Here is a 27180-nt window from a genome sequence, read left to right on the forward strand (position 1 = left end):
GTTCAGTTCCTTGGCTCTTGTCTAGTTTCTTGGGGTTCCAAGAAACAAAGTACTGTTGCATTGTCTACTGCAGAGGCTGAGTATGTAGCAGCAGCTGCTTGTTACTCTCAAGTCCTCTGGATTAAACAACAGTTGCGTGACTTTGGTATTAAATTTAATTGCATTACTATCTACTGTGATAACACTAGTGCAATTTGCATATCTAAAGATCAGTCCATCATTCAAGAGTTAAGCATATTCATATAAGGCATCATTTCCTTAAGGATAATGTTGAAAAGGGTTTAATTAAATTAGATTTCTGCCAAACTGACAATCAAATTGCAGATATATTGACTAAACCCTTGAATAGAGAAAGGCATAAGAAGATGAGAATGGAACTTGGGATTATTAAGTTATACTGAGAAAAATGCATCAAGTTCCCTCAGGTATGAAGCTCAAACTGACGTGCTTAAACTATTGTATACTGTGAACAAGTGTTATATGTTTAAATACATAGTTAAGACAGGTTGTGAGAAGGAGTAATATTTACTAAGGGCATGTAAATTTGAAAGTCATAGAATATGGAAAGTCCAAAATTGGTTGCATGAGCCTTGTTGATTTGTTCCGTGTATCAAGTTGTATTTGCAAGTGATCTTTACTGATGATATTCAAAAGATAAAATTGTTGTGTTTATCTATCTTTCAAAATTCCAAATTCTTTTTATCTAAACACAAATAATAGGATGAATGCATCTAATTTCATCATTATCTTTTGTTCAAAAAGTATCCCACTTACACTACTCTCTTGAAACACGGTTTACGTTTCCCTAAGCAATAAATATGAGTGTCAAATCAACTAAATTCACTTCACCTCCCAAGCGACACCTCACTTCACCAATTTACCTCCACCATAAAAGCAATGACAGCCTCCTCAAAACTCACTCCACACAAAAATTACCTTCTCTCTCATCACTCCGATCAAAATTACTCTCCAATGTCTGTCTCACCAAAAACCCAAATTGAAGCCGAAACAAACACAAACCCTACCCAAGACATCACCATGGAAATCATTCTGAAAACACAAAATCTTGAAGCCTCCAAGCATGAATCTCCCACTGATTCTAGCACTTCTCGCAAAAGGAAAGCTGAAGACATGCAAGAAGAAATCGAGATCATTCCGGAGATGATTGTCAACTATCGAGACAATCCTGCTTCCATGAAGAGGCTGGAGAAGATTAGTGACCACTTTGTGACAAGTTTGGCACTTAATTTGCCTTGGTGTAGATCTGTTAAGCTTTATGAATTGCTAGATTCGTTTGAGGCTCAAAATTGGGTGAATTTGTTGGGTGAATGTTTCAATCGGAGTCTGTATATTGATGCTATGAAGGATTTCTGTAAAAGCTTTAAGTACTCTAAAGGTGTAATTCGTTGTTGTGTGCTTAAGAAGGATATTGAGTTTGATGCTATGTATTTGGCTGAGTTGTTTGATGTGCCCAATACTGGTTATGATATTTATTTCAAAAATAATGTGATAAGGAACCCTCTTCCTGATGCTAATATTAATGAAATAGTGGAGTATCTAGGTGGTGACCCTGAGGAAACCTACATAAACCACAATGACCTAACCCCTCTTGATAAAATCCTGTTAAAATTTGTGTTCAATGACATAATCCCTCGTTCTCAAAAGAGAGACAGCGCCAACAAGCTTGATTCTATCCTAATCTATTGCATAGCCAAAAAGATCCCAATCAACTTTCCCTCCATCATGATCCAACACCTTTCCCACTGTGTTCCTAAAGGATGGAAGGTGGGATATGGTAACCTACTCACCTATGTATTTGAAAGCTTTGGTATCTCCTTGACTGCTGTTGAACCTCTGCCACTCAAAAACACTGAGTACATACAGCCTATATTCCTTGAAAACCATAAGTTGAGGGTTGTAGATGGGTGTTTTGAAGCTATGCATGAGGAAAAGGAGAAAAGACCTAGGGAAGTGAGTGCACCATCTGAGGGGGAAGATGAAAGGGTTGCTGCTGTGGTTGAGGGAGTTGTTCAGGAAATTCAGGAACAAGAGGAGGAAGAGGAAAAGCAGGTGGAAGAGGTCATTGAGACAGGGGGAAGGAAGAAAAGGAAGAGCTTGGGGTTGATGAAGAAAAAGGAGACCTCTTCCCCCATTTGCATTGATATCTCAGGGGTGCAAGAGGATTTGCAGAAAGTCACAAGCTCTCCTATTTCGGGCAAATATGCATCTACAGGTACAAATTTTGCAGCTTTCAGTTCCCCACCTAAGGTTCCCAGCGAAGATGTGAAGGAGATGAAGGAGATGCTCCAGAAATTGCTGAAGGAACAAGAGCAGTCAAAGGTGAAGATGGAGGAACTGAAGAAGAGTGTGCTCACTCTAGATGCTGATGTGAAGGAACTGGTCACGAGCTCAGAACAGGGGAGACAGTCCACTGTGAAGGACATAGTGTCTCAAATTAGCAAGAAGCTGGAGGATCTTGTTGTTGATGATGACCAGAGCATTGCTTCTTAACCTACCTTTCTCTGCAGCCTTTTCATGTTGATGAAACTTATATTTTATCTGCTTTTGCGAACAATTTTTTTTGGTTTGTAATATTTTAGGCACTTCTTAAATTTCTTTTGGTAAACTTGCGAATTTGGTACATTTGGCCGATGTTTTAACTCGGTTTTGGATGATTATAATCTATATTTCTTTTGCCTATATGCTTTGTGAATGTTTTCTCTCTATGCATGCTTCTTGTCTTAACACTAAACCACTAGATGGTGTTGTGTCATGGTATACTATATATGTGTGTGTTAGTTTTTGATAATGCCAAAAGGGGGAAAAGGATGCAAACTATCAAGGAAACTTAATCATTCTATGGTCTCTGTTCAAAATCTTTACAAGCTGCCTAAGCCTAATCTCTACAGGCAGGTATAATGTATATACAAGTTTTTTTTTCAAGTTTTTCAATTTTTCCTTAAGTTATTTATAAGTTATTTATTTATGCATTGTTTTTATTTCCTTAACTTAGTTTCCATTTTGCATTATATTTTGTTTTTGCATTTTCTTTTCTTTAGGAATAAAATGGATTATCTCTGTTTCCTTGTAAGTAAGTTTGGTTTGTTTGTCATCATCAAAAAGGGGGAATATTGTTATATTTAATGATTTTGATGATGACACAACCTCACTTACTTACAAACTAATAAGTGCTTGATTGTTTAAGTGTGTACTCAGTTACAAAGACTAGGAGAATGAAGTGTCTTGTAAAAATACCATGAGGAACAAGAAGGCCAGAAGCAGAGCTATCCATATAGAAGAGTTCCCTCACAGGAACTGGCGCTTCTGTAATGAAGACTGGAGAAGAGAAGGTTCCCTCAGGGAACAGAAGCTTCAGAGAAGAAGCCTCATCAGAGAAGAGAAGTTCCTCCCAAGGAACAGAAGCCTTGGAGTAGAAGCTTCATCAAAGAACATGAAGACTAAATATATTTTTATATTTTAGGATTTATGTAAGTATAAGATATTAATTTGCACTCGAAAAATCTGTGTGGAATTGGTCTAAAAAGATAAAATTGTGCATGCTAGTTTTTAGGAAAGTGGTTAAGTCTTTAACGGTTATCTTTTTCTTAACCAAAAAGATTTTATTTCTGATTTTCTAAAAATATCTTCTGCAAATAAAATCTCCCACGTTTTCTAAAAACTTGCGGCCTACTCCTCCATGATTTTCTTCAAGTCATGGTCTTGCACATTGAGAAGTTCATGTTTCCTTAATTTTAGGAACATGATCTTCTTAATGGGATGGAGGAGTGGCGTTGTGGATTTGCTGCACAAAGAAGTTTTTCCTAAACGAAATTTGGTCTATAAATAGTTGTTGATTTCAGATGGAAAAACTTACCCTTGCTCACATAAGTTTTCAAGCTTTAAATCGAGTTAAGAGTCAAATTCCACACAAGTTCATTAGAGTGTTCTTAATGTTCTTATACTAGAGTTTGTTTACATTTCTAGTTGTAATTTGGGGAATGGGGAAGTTCGAGTGAACGTTTGTATATGAGAAAGAGAAGTGAGAAAGAAAAGAGAAAGAGAAGACAGAACAGAGAAGTGAGAAGAGAGAAAGAGAAGAGAAGAGTAACAAATTGAGTGACTTGTTCCTCAGGGTCTTAAGTTTGTAGAGGAACTTGATTTTGAGTCGTTAGCTTGTAATAGGATCATTTGCCCTATTATAGTGAAGATTCTTTTCCCAAAATCCCAAGTGGTCGTGGTTTTTCTCCTTGTTAGGGCCAAGGAGTTTTCCACTTAAAATCTCTCTTGCATTCTTTAGTTCCTTTAGTTAATCTTTCAGTTACTTTAGCTAACTTAATTTTAATTCCGCAAAAAGTTTGGCTAATCTCTCATACTACAATTCAACCCCCCCTTCTTGTAGTATTCTTTAAAACAACAGCGTGGAAGACCACTACTTTTTTTTGGGGGGGGGGGGAGGAAGACCCCTACTTATCTCTTCACAAAATTTAAATTTTATTTTGAATTCACCAATTTTCTTTTTCACCAACTCATGTGCTGACATGCTTCGATTTTGCCTCCCATTTTGATGAATTTAATGTGTAGAGAAATTTTTATAGGGACGAGGAGAGTAGTAATTAAATTTTGTATATACAACTTAAAAAAAAAAACAGAAAGGCATATTAACATCAGAATACGACATATATATAGATGAAAGTAGACCCGACAAATGGGTCATTCAGGTCGGGTCACTTTCGGGGTCGGGTCATTTCGGGCCAGCTAATATTCGGGTTGGGTTTGGTCAGGTCGGGTCGATTCGGGTTTCATGTCAACTTTGGGTCAGGAATCGGGTCCAGTGTGGTCGGGTCAATTTCGGGTCATATTTAGGTCAGGTCAAAATTTGGTCGGGTCATGTTCGGGTTGTTTCATTTGTGAATCAAGCTCAAATCAATAATTTTATACGCAGTATATATTTTGTTATTTTTATAACAAACACTACCAATTCAGTTTATGAGCTTATCTACGATTAAAGATGAACAATTTGAGTTATTTTTTGTATAAGACATTTTAAGTTCAATTATAAGGTAATTTTAGTATAGCACATTTCGAGTATCGAGTTTGTTCGGATCAATTTCGAGTATCGGGTCTGTTCGGGTCAAATAATTCAGGTTAGGTCAATTTCGGGTCAGGTCAGTTCGGGTGTCGGATCAGGATCGGGTCAATTCCATTTTCGGGTCGGATATGAGTCAGGTCGGGTCAATTTGGGGTTTCGGGTTATTTTCGGGTCAATGTTTTTGGGTTAATTTTGGGTCATGGGTCGGATCATTCGAGTCTGGTTATCGGGTTTGGTTCAGGATTGCCAGGTCCAGACGAAAGTGGCTAAACTATTATAAACAAATTAAATAAGAAAATATTATGGAGTATAATTATTATTAATAATAAATGTACACTTTTTTAAAACTTTATTGAGGTAGTATTTATGAGGTTAAACCAAAAAATACTTTGATGACATTAAGAAATCCATACATACCAATATACCATACTTGTACACGACAAAGCTTATCAAAAGCAATTTCATTTATTTTGATTAGTTATCAAGGATATATGATCAAAGGTATGCATTATATATTGCATATAAGGCAAATGGATACACCCAAAAAAAATGACAAATACATTTAAAAAAAAAAATCAATAATTTAAATAGCATCTAGATGAACAAATAAACCTTAAAAAAAAAGAAAAAAAAAGAGAGAGAGAGAAAGTTAGTTCAATATTGTATTTGGCAAATTGCATAAATAATGGCATGTGTGTAACGGGAAAACGCCAAAAACAGGGATGCATTCTTCTAGATAGTTAGGCAATTGTTTATCTTTTTTCTTTATTCAACTCCCTACAAATAAATGTGCCTTCTAGAAAGCCACCACACTTGTTGGCCCAAAACAGTATCAAGTATCAACTATACGAAATGATTGGTCTCCCACACAAGTTATAAAGTTCGCCCATTTCTATATTTATTAAAGCACAATATATACCCACCATTTTTTGTCATTCTTTTTTTATTTTTTATTTTTAATTATAATTGTGTTATTTTTTACGAAAATATTATGAAAGTTACTTCTAAAGTTCCATAATTAAAATATTATAATGAAAAGTGACCCATGAGCACGTCACCCTTGTTTTGCTTTTGTTTTCTAAGGTTATCTTGTTTGTACTACATATAAGTATCAATGTTCATCAAATCTTAGTCTATTATTTAGAAATTCCTTCTTTAAGACAACCTTACAAAAAAAAGTTACTTATGGAAAAATATGGCGATAGGAAGAGGAAATTGGTTGTAGATCTCTCCCCTTTCTTTCTATTCGAGGCGGCCGGTGATTCTGAAGGTGATCTTGATCAACATCATAACATGATGGGAATGGGATCATCATGTCATGACAATGAAGAGGATGATGCACAATCGTGTAGTTATGATGTATGGGACGATGCTAGTAATGCATCGTCCCATCATCATATCAATGAGTCTAGGAATGATGTATGTAGATGTAGGTCATCATCGGGAACACATAGGATCGCGACTCTTGTTCATCACCATCATCATGGTCATGACGATGATGATAATGATGATGATGATGGTGGTGGTAAGTTGATGATGAAGGGTTCAAAGGAAGGCATCATGTACAGTAAAATAAGATACTCATCAAGGGAAGATTGTAATAATAAGTGCACATCAGAAGTTATGTCAACAGCAAATAGCAATACCTCAAGGAAGTCATGTATTGATTCTATTGAAGGAAAAAAGATGAGTGAAAAGGAAAGAAGTAGGCTCTTTTGGGAGACTTGCTTAGCTTCTTAATTAGACTCATTTCACTCTTTAATTTTTTTTTAAAATATTATATATACTCAATCATTCTTAGCTTGTTTGATTAAGGAACTGGATTTCGAGTTTAACACAAACTCCTTCGGTCTGAAATTTATTGTTACATTGATAGTTTAATCTGAATTAACAATATGACAATAAAATTTAACCGAGATTAAAACTTTAGAAGTATGTATGAAGATGAAAAATTCCTACATATATTTTTTTTTCTTTGGTCTTCATGGGAAGGGCTAAAGTGGGAAACCCCAAATTACCCTTCCCACCAACCAAAGGGGCAAAGGCAGCGAATGATTTAGTTGAATAGTTGGTGCTTTTGGTTCACTATTATTGTCAACCGTGTTGAACAAAGATGCTTATTGTTTTTTAAGCATGCTTTCTTATTTTCAGTCTAAAGTTGTAAGTATTCTTCTCCGCTTACAAAGGTACGAAGATTGTATATACTGAATACATATAATTTATACTAGCAATTGTTATGTTAAGAGTCGTCATCTTAACATATTTTCTTGTTTTCGAATTCCCCTTGTGAGAAAAGACTTGTTGTGTTTTCTTTTTACTTACTTTATGATTATGAATATAACGTTGTCTACTTGCCTTAGTAACTTAGAATGTATGTATTTCATAACTATCAGTTTGTAACAAATGTGAGGATAAGAAACATATAGAATGATGGGTCCAATTTGGTTCAAAATAAATAAATAAATAAATGAGTCCAATTTTGTACGGAAAACAAAAGAGAATGAAACATAGATTCATAGTTGGCCTAATGATGCCCTCGCTCCACCTTTATTTAGAGGTTCAATTCTCACTCTATCAAGTGAGATCACCAAATTATACGTATCAGACTAATAAGGATTAAAAATATAACTAACCAAGTATTAGGACCCTTAATGGTTGTAATGTACTCTAGACCAAATTGAATGGGTTAATGTGAAGGGGAGTGTGAAGATACACTCTAATCAGAGGCGGATGCAATTATAAGCAAGTCGGTCCCTTGTCTCCACTTGAACATTAAATTTTTTGCCTATAAAATAAAGTTTTTGTCTTTAAAATTGAGATTTTCTTCCCAAAAATTACCTATTTGACCCCATTAAAATTTGTCAAATGTATTTTAACCCCGTTAAATATTTTTTCTGGATTCGCCACTGACCTTAACCCCATGAAACATTACACATGACCAGATTTATGAAAAGGGACGGACCTTACATCTGAGGGGGGTGTTGAGGCAAAATTTTCTCAAACAACAGATATAAGTGTCCTACGTAGATAAAAGTTGAAAAAAATAAAAAAATTTATAAGGCTAAGAGACTAGCTCTCTTATTAACATATGATTTTGAAATGAAACCTCCTTGGACTTGTAAAGTAAAATTTCTCTCTTTCTTAGTAACAGGTTCAGACGTTTACTTCCTCTCTTCTTATTTACTTGACTTATTTCATTTATCTCGCCTGTCAATGTAAAATCTAAAACCATTAATATATCTATATTTATATATATACTAAGTTAACAACCGCTAATATCATCATTGCTTACGTGTCACTTTTTTATTTAATTTTTTCCCTCCAAAATGCAAGGATGATGTCATATGTTTTTGCTTTTTAAGCTACTCTATTTAACATAGCTTGGAAAATATATTTCATTTGAATTTTTAAATTTTATATTTTGGGTTTTCTACCCATGTATGTTATGCTATTTGGTTAATTACGAGTTGTTAACAATAGTTAATAATATAATTTAATTGAAATTTCTTAATTAAATATGAAAATTATGCACTTTCAAAAATTGTATATTCATATTTAATTAGAAATTAGTTAGGAATGTGTCAAAAAAAAAAAAAATTAGTTAGGAAAAATAAGGAAGTTATTTTCTTTCGATACGTGTTAAAAATCTATAAAAAGTAATCGGTACTCAATACGTACTCCTATATAAGAGACAGGTATCTGAATTTTCAATCCTCTTGGTGTACACACTTAAAGATTCAGCAAATCCTGGTTTTGATTATAGTCAAATTCAAATATTAGGTGCAATAAAATGAGTCGCAATAAGTGTCAGGGATGTCAATGAAAAAGACTAAATGAATGCAAATCTAATTCAAAGTAAGTACGTGATTTGTGGGATTATGACTCACTAAGTCACAGTTTTATGAATAACATTTTTTTATGGAGCGTCTACAAGTGCAAACTAAGATATTCGTTCACTAACCTTTCTTCCTCTTTGCTATGCAATTTCAATAACTTTGAAGTTTAAACTGATCTGCATTTTTGTTACTTACTTTTCTCTCCAATTTCAATTTTCTGCATAAGTTTTCAAGTACAAAGCTACCTATCTAGTTGAAAATATAATAAACATATTCTGCTTAGATGTTTGGAAAAAGTTGCCATGTAAACTAACAAAATAATGATGAATAGTTCATTACTTAATTACTAAGATTTAGTATTAGTGAAAATGACTAGATGAGGGTATGTTCCAACCATTACTTTTTACAATACCTCTGTTTATGGATACTTTTTCTCTAGACATATTTTGATCAATTGTTCCAATCTATACTTTTTAATAATTAAAGATTTTTTTGGTCAAATTTATGAATCGACATACGTGTTAAGTCAAAATAGAGCACTTAAAATATATGAGTATTAAAGTTGTATAAAACTTATCATTGTCAATTCATGTAGACGGTTCGATTTCGGCTCAGGTTGATACGAGTCAGGTTAAAATGGGTTCATTTTGCTGGTGAGTCGGCTGGTTCAAATCTAATTATTAACTTGTTGATTTGGTTTAGTTTTTATTTATTTCTTTATTCGTTTTACGGTTTTAATTTGGTGGGGTGGTGTTAAGCAGTTCCGGCCATGATTGGATTGGTTTGATATATAAGGGTCAAGTTGGGAGTGTGGTTACATGGGTTAATACGATTTATATATGTATTAGTTCAGGTAATGAGTCAAATTTGGTTGAGTTAAAACGGGTTTATTTTGTTGGAAAGTCAATGAAAATAAATAAATGGGTCGGTTCAATTTGATGATTTTTGTTCGGGTTCTAATAGGGTTCTAAGTGGGTTTTTTTTTTTGGGTTAAAGCATGTTTGGTTTCTTACTGAGTTGGAACTTGATTAAGTCAGTTCAGGTTCAAGTAACAAATTATCTACTGATCATCATTGATTCTATGTCATGTAATGTTCTTCAATTCCCTTCCCCCCCCCCAAACTTTACTTTCTCCGTATCATTCTAATTGACACATTTCATTTAGGAAATTTTGTTTTTTACCATCTCACAAAAACACGAAAATCTGTTTTACCACCTCCCAAAAAAAAGTATTACTTTACCACCTCATAAAAAACACGAATATAGGTTTTACCACCACTTAACGGTTTCCATCCAAAAATTCCGTTAAGTGTGGCCCACAGTAACACGTGTCAGCATTTTATTTGTTAAAAAAAAAAGAGAAATTAAAAAAAAAACCTAAAACTACTCCAGCCACCACCACAGCGCCACCCCCGCGCCACCGCCGCCGCTTTCCCCCCAACTCACCACAGCACTCCCCGAAATCACCACCCACGTCGCACCACCATTCCCAACCCACCTGAACCCTCCCCCACTACAAAAAAAATGAGAATAGACAACACTTAAGATTGCAACACTTACAGAAATGTTACTCTTAATAATCTAACGCAACAATATTTATTTGTTACCTTGAACTAAAGTAACAGAAAAAAAAAAGTGTTGCTCTAGACTATATAAGGAAACAATCGCTAAAAGTGTTACCTTTTTCTTGTCTAAGACAACAAACATAATAATTGTTGCATAAAAAGATAATAATAACAAAACTATTGTTTGAAAATGTAACATTAATATCTATGTTGCCATCTATGGCAACATTTATATTAAAAAGACAACATAATTTAAGATGTTGCTTTTATAGCAAGTTTGGTGGAGTTGGTGGGGAACTCACCTTGTGACATTGAGGTCACAAGTTCGAGCCCTACCAACTACTAAATGCTTGGGAGTGGCAACAGTCAGAAACATTTTTGAATTGTCTCCTTAGATGACAACATTTTTCATTTGTTGTCTTTGTAAAAGTGTTGCCTTATGTATCATTCTACCTTGGCTTTCAAAATTGTTGCCTTTGAATAAAAATGTGTTGCCTTATGAATAGACAACGGGGGCATATACTACGCCTCATATGTGTTGCCTTAGCTACAAGGCAACACTTTTTTTTTATATCAGGCAATGGTTTTGCACTGTTACCTTTGCTTTATTTTGTTGTAGTGTCCGTCCCTTTCCCGCAATCAAAACACCCCCAAAAACCACCAAACCCAAAACCCTCCTTCCCTAATACGGTCACGATTTCAGCCACAAATGGCCGAAATCGGCCGGTTTTGGGGCTAAGTGGCCTTAACCGGCCGATTTCGGCCATTTGTGGCCGCAATATTGGCTGTTTTGGGGGGATTCGTGGTCATTGAAGGTTGTGGGTTGGTGGTTTTTGGGTCAATTGCGGTTGCGGGAGAGGGAAGGGGGCGTTCAGGTGGGTTGGGAGAGGGAGGGGGTGGAGCTGCGCCGCCGGTGGTAGGTTCGGGGGGGGGGGGGGCAGTCGTGGGTTGAGTGGTGGCGCGGTGGTGGCGCTGTGGTGGTGGCTGGGTAGTTTTAGGTTTTTTTTTTTTAAAAATTTTTTTTCTTTTTATTTTTTTTTTCTTTTTTTGGCCAATAATAACACGACACTTGGCTTTATGGGCCCACTTAACGGATTCCTAAACGGAATCAGTTAAGTGGTGGTAAAACCTATTTTCGTGTTTTTTATGAGGTGGTAAAGTAATACTTTTTTTTTGGGAGGTGGTAAAAGAGATTTTCGTGTTTTTGTGAGGTGGTAAAAAACAAAATTGCCTTTCATTTAAGTGCATTTGCAAATACAAAACTTCAAATGATAATATCTTTAATTATATACAACAAATATTATAGAATTTTGATATTCTGAAAATATACATTGATACAAATCAAACAATGTCTTACTCATTTTTTTTTAAAAAAATTTTCTCTTACAAAAAAATCACTCATTTTTGTTTAAAACAAAAGAATCACTCATTTAAACAAATTATGTTTATCAAGTGACATTTTAGTAATTAAGTAACATTGAGACATGTAAATTTTTACTAAAAAAAAAATATATTTATTATGTTGTTTGTGGTCCATTGTGAGAAGTTCGACAAAACTTTTGGAATTAACATCGTTAACTCGCTATTAACTACTATTCACCTTCTTCTTCCTCTTAACTCGTTGTTAACTACTATTCACCTTCTTCTTCCTCCCACCTTCTTCTTCATGTTCATCTTCTTCCTCTGTTTTTTATATTTTTTTTTCATCCCACCCGTCTTAATCTTCTTCCTCCAATCTCTACCCACTTTCATGCATCTTTTCTTTGAAGTTAGTTTGACTCCATTTTCACCGGCTTTGTTGGCGAAATTAAATAAAACCCTAATAATAAAAGGAGAAATTAAAGGCATGATTAACTCTAAAGATTATTTAAGTTTTCCTTCCTCCATTGAACTCAACATAACACTATTATAGTCGCCGAAATTAAACGAAAACCCGAATAATAAAGTGAAAATAAACTGTATGGTTAACCCTAAAGGGTAGGTAACCTTTTCATCCTCCATTGATTTCAACTTGTTTGATGTCGTAATGAAAAGGTGTACATTCCACCATTGAAATTGAAGGTTGAAGGAGGAGAGAGAAAACAATATAAGGTTGAAGGAGGAGAAAGAAATTAAAAAATAGCAAAGAGTTGAAGGCGGAGAGAGAAAACAACAGTTAAGTGATAGTTAACCAAAGTTAGATGTAATTTACATATACATCCCTTAATAAATAAGAATTGTTTATCAAGGTTATAAACTTGTATTATTTTCTTAAAATGAAAACAAAGTAACTGTGTGAATATTAACGAAAGTCCAAACGTGTCAACTAAAACTATATAGATGAAGTATATTTTCTAGTTTCTCAAAGGTTCTGTGTTCGGCGGTCTACAGATGGTCGGGGTAGTTGGGGTCGCCGACAGTGAAAGGGGAAGGTCGGGTATGGTGGTTGGCCGGTGGAGATGGTGGTGTGGGTTGACGGTTGTTAATTTTTCGTATTTTGGAAATAATTCCACCTTGTACCCCCATATTCTCAAAATGAGCCATTTTACCTTCAACCTGTAAATCAGGTTAGTTTATTACTACTTCCGTTACATGTTTTGTGCAAAATTTTCCAAAAACGGATGCTACACATTATGTGCAATAAAAAACTTCTTTCCTTTTTAGGTAAATTTTTTAAAATGAAATTACCATAATGCCCCCAATTTAAAATTAATAACATTACTTAATTTGCTAACCCAAATTTAATTAATCAAATAATCACCCCCTTCTCTCTCTTGCCCCCTTTCTTCTCTTATACCTGCAACCACCACCATCATCAATGACCACCGCAAACACCACCAACCCAATATCAATTCTACCTCCAACACCACCAAAACCATACCACCAACATCACCCGTTCACCACCAACACCATGACCACCACAAACCATCGACCACTGCGACCTTAACAGTTAACACCGCGACCACCAAAGGTCGTCGTTTCGACCTCTAACCCTCCTTGTTGAAGTCGCTGCCCCTCCTCGTGAGAGTCCCCGCCCCCTTGTCGAATTTGAAATTAAAACCCTAGAAATTGAAAAGCGAAAGGGGATCGGAAAGTAAGATTCAGTTTGAAACTCAAATCTAATGCAAAATTGGCAAATATGAGAGGTGAATTAAGGGGGATTATGACCGGTTTTATAAGTGGGTTTGTGGTGCCTTCGGGGTGGGTGGTGGTTCTTGGTGTTTATGGCGGGGTTTTCGATAGGTCTAAGGCGGGGTTTTGTATCTCGGTGGTAGTGTGGTGCATTGGTATGGTGGTTTCGGCGGTTGGTATGGTACTTTCGGTGGTTGATAAGGTGGTTTCGGTGGTTCGTTCGGTGGTTGGTGGTTGTGTCGGTTGTTGTTGGTGGCGAACATGGGTGGTGGTGGTGGTGCAGTGGGTGATAATGATGGTTGGGTTGAGATTCTTAATTTACTAATTCTGTCATAATCACAAGCCCATATTTTTGCTAATCAACTTTTTCATTTTTTGTCTTGGGAAGTGTGCAAGCCTCTTTGTTGCACTTAACGTGTAACGGAGGTAGTATTTTTTCCCCTATAATCCCTCTTTTCTCACCTCACCCCCTCCATCCCTATCTAACAACCTCCACACCACCACCCAAAATCTTAATTCGATAGCACCACCATCAGTCCACCACACACCAACACCCACGTAAACACCACCACACAACCACTTGTTCTTGCTCCACCGTCCATAACAACAACAAGCACAACTCACTGGCCACAGCTAACCCACCTTCTGTAGCCCCCATACTCAACCTTAACATAGAACCATCTCCCTTGCCCTGCCTTCTTTTACCAACGCCCACCAATTGCAAGCTCAGCCACCACCAAAGGCTTACCCGCAACCTGCAAGCCAGCTACCGCTCAAAGTCCTCTTTCTCTTTCTCCTCCTCCTTCGAATCTCTCATCAAACCTCTCATTTCCCCTACTCCTTAAACGACATAATTGAGGTTGAATTGAGGCTTCAATTAAGTTGAAATTGGGTTGAATTGGGGTTGCAATTTCTGATTTGGCGAACCGAAAGTATGATGCAGCTGTTGCTGGTGTTGTGCGCGAAGGAAGTGGCAAGGAGGTGTTGGTTTGCGGCAGTGGCAGACTGGTGGCTAACTGGTTTCACTTTTATTGTTGTTGGTTTCGGGTGAATGGTTCAGGTAGGGAGTGGCGGGGAAGGGGAGTTGATGTTTGGTGATTTTTTTTTATTATTTAATTTGGTGTGAGGGGTGGCGCTGGATGTGGTGGTGAATTGGGGTGGGAGGGAATCAAGGAAGGCGGATGTGGTTGGGTCTGGATGGATGATTGGTCTGGCTGTTCCGGCGGTCAGCTAATCTGGCGAGGGAGCTGAGGGGTGGCTCTAGTAGAGGAACAAGAAAGAAGAAGTTTTTTTTGTTTTTTTTTTAATTCCTTTATTTATTTTTAAATAACCAATTACAAGACAACACGTGGCAAAATACCTTCTAAACCGGTTACTAATTTCACTAACAGGTTAAAGGCTCATTTTGATAATAAGGGGTATAATGGTGGGATTATTTCCAGAACAAAAACTTTTACATGCCCCCGGTTTACAATAATTTTATTGTACATCGAACATTTTACGAAAAGTGACCCCTTTTTTCTTACAAAAGTGACTCTTTTTACTTGTAAAAGTGACCCTTTTTTTTACAAAAGTGACTTTTTTTTCACAAAAATGACCCTTTTTTCACAGAAATGACCATTTTTCACAAAAGTGACCCTTTTTAATCACAAGAGTGACCTTTTTTATTCACAAAAGTGACCCTTTTTCACAAAAAAAAAAATTAGCTACAAATGCAAAATAGAGTATCAAAATCAACAAAAATAAACACAAAATTAACAATAGTCATGAAAAAAAAGTACAATCACTTAAACAAATCGAAATAATAAAGATCAACATCATATAACAGCAAAATCAATAAAAAAAATGTACATGCATTTAGATCAACTTCATCAAAAATTGGATTAGTGAAGATTGAGAGCTCGTAGTAATTGAATTGAGATGATTGATAAGCATTTTCTGTTGATGTGATTAGCATTATGGGCAATTGAGTAAACAAACGCCGTTTGATGATTAAAATGTTCTTGAAAGATTTAAAAAACTTAGTTCTGGAGGTAATAACCATTCGAGGCTTGCAGATAAAGGATATTATGCACTAGCATTTTAGGATAAAGAAGGAAGAAAGCAAATTAAGAGTGAGAAAGCTTAGCTTGAATCTCTGGAAAACGGAAAGGAAGAGAGGAGAGAGAAAAGTAATGTTATAATTGTGGGTGAATCTTTCATAGTGCTATACAATAAATAGTGTACATCGGGTTTTTTTAAACATTTGTGTTTCCAGAATACGCAAAGGTGGGATTGTTTTGAGAAAATGTGTCAAAGGTGGGATTATTATTCTTTTTTTTTTAAAAAAAAAAATCCTAACCATAATTAATTTTAATTGACTATTTAATGAAATAAGGTTATTTTGTATAATTCAATTTCAAGAGGTCACTAATATTAGAGATGTCAATTCAGGTAAACAAGTCGAGTTTGGTTCGGGTAACTGTGGGTCGGGTTAATGTCGTAACCTATGCAGGTCGGGTTCGGATTGGGTCATATATGTTTGAGTCAGGTCATACATCTTATTGGGGTCGGGTTTAGGTCGGATTAATAACATGTTGGGTTACATTCGGGTAGGGTGAAAAATAGGCTGGATTTAATTCGGGTTTTTACGGGATAGGGTCATTCTCGCGTTCGGTTCAAGTCAATAATTTGCAAGTTATAATCAGGTCGGGTCATTCTCGAGTTTAAATTGGGTTCGGGTCAATTTAATAATTTGCGGGTTATATTTAGGTCGAGTCATTTTCAATTCTGGACATTCTTGGTTTTAATTTGGGTTCGGTTCAAGTCAATAATTTGCGAGTTCAGCTCAAGTAACGACAAAATACTTTCAATATTAACATAGAGTAATTTTAGCCTTACGAAATTATAATTTTACAAGTAGATTACAGTATAAATAGCATATATAGCTAGTTAATATCTACAATAATAAATATGTATAAAATAATAAGTCGAGTTGATTTCGGGTCGGGTCAATAACAAGTCGTGTTGATTTCGGGTCGGGTTTGTAATAGGTTGGGTTGATCAATTTTGAGTGAGTCAGTAACAGGTCGGGTTAGGAACATGTCGGGTTGAATTTAGGTCGGGTTAGTAACAGGTCGGGTTAAATTCGGGTTTTGACAGGTTAAAACGGGTTTGAGTCAATTTTGGTTCAGATCGGGTTCGGTTCAGGTCAATAATTTATAGGTTGTATTCGGGTTGGGTCATCTCCAAGTCGGTTCATGTTCGGGTCTCAAATACTCGGATTAACTCGGTACTAGGGTTGGTTTCAGGTCGAGTCAGATTGGGTTAGGGTCGCCATTTTTTCGGGTTCAGACGGGTCGATTAATAATCGGGTTCGGGTCGGGTCAGCTTTTGACAGCTCTAGTCACCATTGAGGTGTAGCAAAGTTTGAGGGTCACCATTAAGAATTTTCCATTAATTATGAGACATTGAGACAATGTGATGAATGATGAGTAATTGTCTAATTTTGTTAGAACACAATTGTTCAAAAAAATCGAATGTACAATAATGCTATTGTAAATTCATAGCACGTGAACCTCTTCGTTACATACTTTTATCAGTTTCTCTCTCTCTCCTCACTTATTTTTCACTCACTACGGAAGCCACCATCACCGCCACCACTACCGCAAGCTTGAGCCTCTCTCTCTCCTCACTTATTTTTCACCCACTACGGGAAGCCACCATCGCCGCCACAACTGTCGCGAGCTTGAGCCTCGTCAACAGTGATCTGACGGTTGTTGAGTGTTTGATCGTTCATTCCTTCGATCGCGGCATCAAGCTCTTCGTTCCTTGCTTTCGAAGGTAATGATGGTGATGATGCTTGTATGGTAATTGGAAGCAGTAGCAGAAATTTTGGAATCAAAGTAAAATAATACTTGTATGGTTTACTTTTGAAAAAAAAAACAAAAAAACTACTGAGATTTTGATATTTTGTTTTGCAATTTGCATATGTAGCTTAATTACTTTTGTGATAAAAAGAGTCACTTTTGTGGAAAAAAAAGGGTCACTTATGTGATAAAAAAAGGGTCACTTTTGTAAAAAAAAAAAAGGGGTCACTTTTGTAAAAAAAAAAAAAGGGGGTCACTTTTGTAAAGAAAAAGGGTCACTTTTGTAAAGAAAAAGGGTCACTTTTATAAAGAAAATGGTCACTTTTTATAAAAATGTTCGATGTACAATAAAATTATTGTAAAACGGGGGCATGCAAAAGTTTTAGTTGTTAGAATACGGTGCTGAGTACATCGGTACTTAAATGTGGAATGTTGGGTACTAAACATCAAATCAACAGCTAGCATTTGGCTTAATTTGATATAGTAAACGCAACAGAACACTATTTTCAATCTGTTCAAATACTCGGTCAGGTATGATGACTGACGAAAGATCACTGATAATAGCAGTAAAAACTACCGCATTTAAGATCATAAATTATCAAAACATACTTTTATTTTCAACACAACTTTAAACAATTTGTGGTGTTACACACTTACACAGTTGCAGTGGACTTGAAGTTATGGGCATTGACATTGAGCATTTGGGTTATAGTTGGAACTTCATGGTTTCTAATGCATAGGATTTTTGGAGTTTATCTCAATAACTTCGGAGTAATGATCATAACAAACAAGAATATAGAGATATGTTGGATTCGTCACTAATTAATCTTGGAAATTTGTCTATGAAAATGTGGAGGAATCTAGTTCACTAATATTTATAACTAATATACATTTGAGGTTGTGGGTAAATGCCGGATTTCGTTAGATATGTTTCATATTTTTATATCTTCTCAGTTTTATTTTGTTAGGGATTACTTTTTTAGTGTCGGTTTTACTCAGTCAAAGGTTACTTGATCAGTCAGGAGTTACTCGATTGTTCAGGAGTTACTTGATCAATGTTTTGGTGTGTGTTAGCCGGTCATGGTGTGCACAGCTACGTAGAAAACACATTTTTTTTTTAAATAATATTGATTCATTAATAAAAATTCATACAACATCTAAAAGAGATATAGATCTAACAAATACATAATAACTGTGTTTAAAAATAAGCGTGTAATTGTGTTTGATTTATACGGAACAAGTCAACGAAAAATAAGAACGGGAAAATAAAAAAGAAGATAAAGAATAAACATAAGGATTTACGTGGTTTAGTCAAATTAGACCTACATCGACGGGTGGGGTTTTGGGTTTCGGAAAGTCCGACTTTCCGCGGAAACAAAACCCGACCCCAAGACCCGCTCACAATTAATATAACTAATAAGCATAATAAACAAGATAAGGAGAAAGACAATATTATCCTTGGCGCGTGCTTCACTAACTTTATGAGCTCTTAATTCGAAAGCTACGAGTCCCGCAAATGCGTAGACCTCTAACGGAAATCCACCCACAACACGACCAGTCCGACACTTACTCAGATTTCAGCTGAGCTAGACCAAAAATAAGACTACTCGAGTTTTTATGAACTTAAAGGTATTCTCTCTTTTAGAGATGCCTTATTGAGTTCAACTCAAGTGGGTATCTCAAATCTCAATATTTTGGTATTTATAGAGAATTCCCACCAACATTCCTCTCTCCCATCAATGTGGGAGGGTTGGAAAAAAAAATCTATTTTCAATTTTATTTTTAAATCAAAAATCAAAAGAAAAAAAATACAATAATTACTCAACAAGTGTTAAGCAAGGAGGGAGAGAGTAGGTCAGGACCACAAGGGATGGGGGGGGGGGACCAAAGCCTTGCTCCCCAAGCTTCCCAAACCGCCCTCCCTTGTTCTCTCGGCTCCAACCAACTGGCAGGCCTGGCCTTGGGCACCAAGGCTGCTTTGCTGGCGCTTCGTGCCTTCGGCTGGGCGCCAGCTGCGTGGGCTGCTGCTGCCTCGGCCCAGCATGCCTTACATGCTTGCGGTTGCTGGCCGAGGCTCTTGCGCGCCATTACTAGCATGTTAGCATGCTACTAGCTTGCTAGCCATGTGCTGCGCTAGCATGCTTGCTAGCGATGCACGGCTAGCTATGCTAGCATTGGCGTGTTAGCTTGCTGCGCCATGCACCAGCCAACGTTACAACCTGCCTCGGCATGGTGCGGCGTGCAGAGTAGTTGCCATGCTAGCACCATATGCCCCTAGCACCCGGTTTGCTTGGGGCATTCCGATGCTAGGGGTGTTTTGGTAATTGTTGATTAATTGATTTTTAGCGTCTCGTCGTTTTATTAATTCGACTCGACTTGCGACGCTCGGTCTCGACGCTCCTAGCTCGATGTCCGACGTCTATGTTCATAATACTCGAGCGACTCATTAATTCCTTTCAGATTAATTCGTCATGACGAATCGTTAGTTTGCTTGGGTGTAACCCGAAGGGATCAGTCAAGATTAAGCTGTAATATTAATTATACATTAATATTATTGATCGGAAGCGGTCTCTAACTAGGCATTCTAATCACTTGACCTCACTGAATAATTAGCTTTTTAATAATTCCGCACCCTCTATCCGAATAATACACTTGTTCAAAGGACATTAGTCCCTCTTTTTCAAGCTAAAGGCTGGGTTGACTGAATGCTCGAGTCTTGGTATAATCTTAAATGATATTTTTTACCTTGCTAGTATTTGCATATCTTTTGATGTTTCTTTTGTTGGGAGAAAGGGAAATAGTGTAGCTCACACACTTGCTAGTTGCTAATGTTAGTAGATCTTTTGATGGTTTAAGGGTGTGGATCGAAGAGATCCCCCTTGTGTTATAACTGAGGTGGCCTTTGATGCCCCTTAAGCTTTCTAAATAAAATTCTGGTTCTCTTCTCTCGTAATTGATCAACTTAAGGGTAGTCCTTTTATAATACAAGAAAACCCTAATAAAACCTTAAATTGTTCCCGAAGTTTACTGAAATAGCCATCATAGAAAAGATATAATTTTAGGAAATTATCCATAAAACAATTAAGCAAAAGTCAGACCAAAATTCTGAAATTTGCGACTAGGCATGAGCGTGCCTTGTCGAGTACTTCATTAGCAAATTTCCAGCATTGTCAGTTCTTTGTAAAACGGCCACAACTTTATCAAAATTGGGCATATGACCTATCATTGGAACTTTCTTGAAAAAAGCTGTCACCTCTAACTTGAATCACCTCACAATCACTTATAGTTTGAGAGATATTTGCATTTGAAGTGAGCCCTACTAGATTTCGAGACATAATTATTTAACAAATTGAATCAAATAAAAACATTATGTATGTAAGCAAATCTACAATCGTTGTTGCAAGTCGTGCATTGTTCATACCCCCTTCTTCGGCGAGGGGGTCAATTGATCTGTAGTAGTCGTGAAGAAATTTTTCGTCTGATTTGTTAGATTGTAATCGAACGATTAACCTCCTTTTCGATCCCGCACAAAGTTTTACCTATGAAGAAACTCTAGATCATCTATAGAAACCCATGAAATAAAAAAAAGCAAATTCTCCCTCAAAAGACCAAAAGAGAGAAGAAAAACCCGGTCTTTTGAAGGAGCCAAATCATCTAAAAAAGAAGAAACATTCTGTATTTTGAAGGAGAAATTATCCTCCTAAAAAAAGGAAGAGTTATTATAAACCTAAAATAAGAGAAAAAACACACAAAAACAAAAATTAGGGCCGAATTTGCCATTGATAAAAACTGATTGAAATCCCTCTAAAATTCAACAATAGATGTTAGGATTTTAGAGAAAAGAGAGAAGCTAGGCATTGATTTTTTTTATTAATTTTTAAATTACCACCCAAAAATGTATCCATTTTCAAAATAACCACCAGTTAAATTTTTATTTTTATTTTTATTTTACCACCCCTTAAATTCAAAAACTACTCAGATTACCACCCATTTCAAAATTCTGGTGGATTTCTCTTATGTAGGCCCCACCTAACGGCTCTTAGTGGTAACAGGAAGAAGATGATCAGTAGTAGTGGCAAATTGACAATTCAGATAACAAGCTCTTGGTTATTTTACTTGTTTTCTTTTGGTTTTATGTTGTCTTGTACTTAATAAACTGGTTTAAAGGGGAGGTGGATTGAAAACATGGTTGATTGTAATGCTTAAACATAGCCGTTACTAGCCATTGGGTAGGTCCACATGCCATAAATCCACCAGAATTTTGCAATGGGTGGTAATCTGAGTAGTTTTTTTAATTCAAGAGGTGGTAAAATAAAATAAAAAATTAAACGAGTGGTTATTTTAAAAATGGATACATTTTTGGGTGGTAATTCAAAAATTTTCCTTTTTTTAATGCATCATTTAGATTTTAGAGTTGTAAATGAAAAATCATAACTTTTAATATTATTAGTAATTTGTTTTGATGAATTTATTTGTATTTTGTTCTTATGTACTAACATAAAACCAAAAAAAAAAAAAAAAAAAAAAAAAAAAAAAAAAAAAGTTTAAAGAGAAATGAGGGAATATTAAGAAATTTCAAATCGGACAATTTTCTTGTAAAAAATAAAATAAAATTGAGAAAATAAATTAATATTCTCTCGTATTTTATATGGACGGATCTAGGGAGTCTAGATAGGACCAAGGCCCACCCCCATAAATAGTTAAGATTTTATGTTTCAAAATGTCATGCTATTCTATCTTTTTTTCATCAAAGCAAAAGCAACATCCTCATTGCAATTAAAGAGCGTTAGCCTTAATGTCTTTATTTTCTTTTGGTTGTATACTTTGTAAGTTTGTAAGGATGGGACAAAAAAAAAAAAAAAAAAGGTTGAGAGAATCAGTTAGCTGATTTTATAACATTATTGAAAATAATAGTACCAATTTTGAATATTTGAATGAACTTTGATCAGTATTTTTATCTTATGTTTAGGCATGATCAAATTTGTTTAGCCTTTTTCTTTTTTTATTTTTTAACATAGCCCTAAAATTTTCTCTGTAATTACTTTTTTGAAAAGAAAATAAGTAAATAACACAACTTAAGTTGATGTTCTAATCTATTCAAAAAAAAAAAAAGATGTTCTTATAACACAGCTTTAGTTGAAATGAATAGTTTTACATCTGAATTAATGAACGGAAAGCATTCCAAAAAAAGAAAAAAAAAAGTTGTGTAACTAATACTAAGCATTCACACCATGCTTTGAACATGCGCAAAAGAATTAAATTTCAGCAGTATACTATTCTACTGAAGACATTCGTTAAATAGCTTCAATTCATGATTCAAATAAAAAAATGGTCAAAAAGTTCGAAATTCCTTGAAAGAAAACAGAGAATTGACTTCAATTCAAACGAAGCAAGCTATATTAAGCTACAGCTAGCAGAGAACGTACTCTTGTACTTCTATTAAGAGCAATTTCATAGCTACAAACATTGCTTAGCAAGACTGCTACCTCGAAAATGCTCGATTTTCAACGTAAAAATTGTAACAGTACAATTATGGTTAGACTTGAAACTTCAAATACTAGACTTTAACCAGTACAGTGTCAAAAGCTAGAAAGTCTTTTGTATCTTCTAGTAAAAGGTCAGTGGCAAACTGAACCTTTGAACCTTGACTACTATAATCCACACGAAGCAAACCAGTCCTAACATTCCATCCTTGACTCGATGAAATTCTAAGTTCCTAACGCGTAAAACTAATATACAAACACAACAATGCTCATACAACAAAACATTTGTCAAATAAATGCTTTAAGGCTACCATATGAAGATAAGAGTCTCTACACTCATGTCAACTAGTCATGAGCAAGGGCATGGAAGAGGCAGTCTCGACTAGTTGATCCATCTCAACGTCTTTAACATTCTCATATCTTTCTGATAAGCTTCTTGACTCGAATAGATTCCCATCACTACTGGATCTGTATATCCAGGTTTTACTTTCAGAATTTAGAATTTCTGCCTCATCAGTACGATTACTTGTTATCTTGTTTCGGTCCAATTGCCTTAAGAAACATTCCTCTATTTCTCTCAAGGAACAACCACCTATTTCACTCAAGGAACCATGGCCTACTTCACTTAAGGATCCGCCTTCATCATCATGTTCATACTCTTTATCGTGATTATAATCAGCAGATTCATCACAATCAGAGCCAGGCCCTCTTGAATCACAGCTCGTATCCATTTCCTGCTGGCTGTCATATTCCTCATCACTTTCCTGGCCTGACGAACGGGATGACATTGGTGAGTAGTTCTCGTCAGTGACAGCCTCTTCACGTTCCCTAAGTGTTTTTGTTATAAGTGTTTTGAGCAAGTTCATGACTTGAACAGCATGCATTAGAGCAGTGAGCGGATCAGACATCTGCATGCATTAAGCAGAGATGATTAGCTTGATAATGGATGAGCCAGAATAACTGAAAAACAAATAGATTGATAGACTGTTCATCATTTAACCAATGTGCTTGACAACAATCTTCAGTTTTAATGATTAACTATAGGCTAGTGAAGTTACTTCATACTACTATGGTTTTTTGTTATATTTTGGGTGTCAGTCTCATATGCCAAGCTAATCGTGTTGAAAATAAATTTATAAGTGATATAGCAGTCAGCAGAAAACTTCTTATACCCTTGGGCCTTGGCCGAAAAACTTATACAGAACCTTCTTATACCTGAGTCATGTTTGGGGCAAAAACCATAGCAATATTTCTGGCACTCATCTTATTTAACTCCTCTTCCTCTACCACGTCAGCCATAAGATCAATAGCCCAATTGAGAAGTGCTGCTTCCATTGGTTTAAGCTGTTTCACCAGCTCAAAGTAATCTTCTTCACTGTTACATTGAAGAACTTGCTCTGGTGAAAGACCATCCAATACTCCAGAAGGGAGCTCCCGAAACCAGGTCTTTATAAGGCCAGCTAGACAGTGCACATCTATGTCGTCTGGCACAATGCCCCGGTTAAGCTGGTCCCTAACTTGTTCCTCTTGACCATTTTCTGGGTTTATACGAAATATTCCTTCTGCCTGCAAACATAACAAAAATCCTCTAATTAGATGACAAAAATAATCAAAATGAACAGAAATTTTATTTCCTTCTATTTTTTCTGCACTTGTGAGAGTTGTAGCTAATAAGCACAGCGCAAATTCATACCTTAAGACCACCTTGTGAATACAGCCTCTCTTGCATTAGCAAAAGTATGAAAGGGACACTATTTCCTTTGGTGTCATACGCACATTTCATTGATTCTGCTGAAACACCAAACACGCTCACACTGCAAAGATGTAGATTCATTATCAAGTCAACATTACATTAAAGAAACATCAAACCAGATCAAATGTCAGGCACATTAGAATGTAAAAATATTTCGTTTCCTGAATGCAAAATCCGACAATCATAAGAAGCTTAAGGCTGGAATGGACTACAACATCTGAAAACTTAGTTATAGCATTGTGCCAGATGACACTCATGATCATAGTAGTATTTTCTCTGTTGCTCCAAGTAACAACTGTGAAACCTCATCGTATCACTCAATCTCAGTACTATCCAGTCAATACGTGATTTTGTCATAAGTTGTCAAAACAAAAAATTGAAATGAAAGAACATACAGTACATGATTTTTATTAAAGTTCAGATAACTGTAAACTGTTAAAACTAGTCCCAAATTCCATATAGAAGAATCTTAATTAGTACCCCGTATAATTTTATAACACCAATTAACGCGTGATTTTGTCATAAGTTCTCCCTTGATACCAATTCGGTAAATGTAACACATGGTTATAGCATAACGTAGCAGCCCAATAACAAAACCCTTTATTGGAAAGATGAATATAGATATACCTTCCTATAATAACAAGTATGCCAAGATAGAGCAATTGAACAATTGAAGCAAACTACATTCTTAGTTATCAAGATAAGTATATTTTATGATAAGCCTAAAAGTTGAAGAAAGCTGAATATTTATACTCTTTCTCCTCCAATCCAAACCACGAATTTCGGGTTAAAGCTAAACACGAAAATTACGTTTCTTGGCCACATTAAAGGTAGTCAAACCTAGTACACTATAAGGGGTAATTCTTCCTAACAAATGAACCAAAAGTGTCCGAATCTAAATACAATTATGTGTATTGCACGGGTTTAAATCTATTAGACGCCTTTTACGGTTTTACCAGTGAAAGCAACCCTTACTAAAAGAAACAAAAATAACTTTACTATAGAGTAACAAATTGCATTCCAATTAAAGAGAGTAGTTAAAATTTTGAAATTTGACAAAAATAAGAGGGGCCAGTGATTTAATTAAAAGTCATAAATGAAGAGAGCGCAACAACAACTCATTCAGACTTAAAAATTAGAGCCTCATTTTTGACATTCAATTAATGAAATCACATGAAAATCCTGCACTTATTCAACCAAATTAAACTCAAATTCTAACCAATTGAACAAAAAATTAAAAACCCAGATCCGTAAACACAAATTCAAGACCATGAAAAGAAAAAATTAATAAAAAAATTTACCTAGCACTTGGAACTTTACGAGGGATTTCAACTTCAAATTCAACAGGAAGACCAAGAAAACCATGAAAACGATCAAAAGTAACATGAGTAATATGTTGAACATTAGTTGGCCAACCAATATCCATTGTATGAACTGCTGAAATAACTTCTTCGGTTCGATCTACGCGACATGAAACCATGGACTTTCGAAGCGCGGATATAAGAAATGCAAGTAATGATAGCTGACTCTGCTCATCAGTAGACGAACATGAACCTGATTTTGTTGGTGCAGGACTTTTTGTACCGCCACCGCCACCGCCACCGCCGCAGCCTCCGCCTTTAGTGACCATTATAAGGCCAGTCATGCTATGATGTTTTTGACAACTTTGTGTGTGTTGGTGTGAGAGAGATAGAGAGGAGTGGAGAGAGAGTGGGATTTGAAATGGGGAGTTTGGTTTTGTTGGTTGTGTTGTGTTTTGTTGGTTTTTATTTTTTTTTAAATTGTGGGATACTTTTTTGGGGAGGTGGGATTCAAACGGCCACCTGCTTTCAAATTTTGTTAGGTGGGACCCCATTTTTTTTTATTATTATTTTTTGTAAAAATATACTCCATATTTATTTACTTTGTGATTTCCTAAGTTACCCTTGTATTGTTTTAAATGAACTTGATTTTTTGCTTGCTTAGACTATCTCCTTGTGAGACTCAAATTTGAGTGTTGAAATACAAAATGAGTTGTGATTAGGGGATTTTTCCCCACCAATCACCATCTGACAAGTGGACCAATCAGGTTCCGCCATGTGTCCGTCACATGGGCCAATAGGAGCCTGCCACGTGTCAAGCAATGATCCGTCCACTATGGACCAATTACGACACGACACGTGTCCTTCCCATGACACCTGGGATAACCGGTCACCTAGGCCCAACTTCCGAGGGAAGCCCAATCAGCCCAAGGTTAACCTAAACCTAGATTGACACGTTTCCCGAGGTTATAAATACCTCCCTTAATCCTCATTAAGGGAGATTACACAAAAAACGCAGATTACACACATTAAACACTCTCACCTAGAGAGACCCAATCACTTTAATTTCCGCATTAATTACTCCTTAATCAAGTACTAACTTGACCGTCGGAGGCGGATCTCCAATCATCCGGAGCATCCGTTTGTTTTGCAGGTACAGGCGTCCGGTTCCAGTCTCGGAATTGTAACTCTCCC

General features: G+C 36.0%; 1 protein-coding gene across 1 annotated transcript; it reads right to left on the bottom strand.

Annotated features, from left to right (window-relative positions):
* Nucleotides 1-22372: 22372 nt before the first annotated feature.
* LOC110710000 (rho GTPase-activating protein 2-like) lies at nucleotides 22373-26474 on the bottom strand. Its single transcript, XM_021888261.1, has 4 exons — nucleotides 25987-26474; nucleotides 24626-24746; nucleotides 24148-24498; nucleotides 22373-23840 (listed from the first exon to the last, which is right to left on the bottom strand). Exons 1-4 carry the CDS (start codon nucleotides 26328-26330, stop codon nucleotides 23274-23276), a joined length of 1383 nt encoding a protein of 460 aa, XP_021743953.1. The 5' UTR covers nucleotides 26331-26474; the 3' UTR covers nucleotides 22373-23273.
* Between the last annotated feature and the right edge of the window lie 706 nt (nucleotides 26475-27180).

The sequence above is a fragment of the Chenopodium quinoa genome, unplaced genomic scaffold (genome assembly GCF_001683475.1).
Source record: "Chenopodium quinoa cultivar QQ74 unplaced genomic scaffold, ASM168347v1, whole genome shotgun sequence".
NCBI lineage: Eukaryota > Viridiplantae > Streptophyta > Magnoliopsida > Caryophyllales > Amaranthaceae > Chenopodium > Chenopodium quinoa.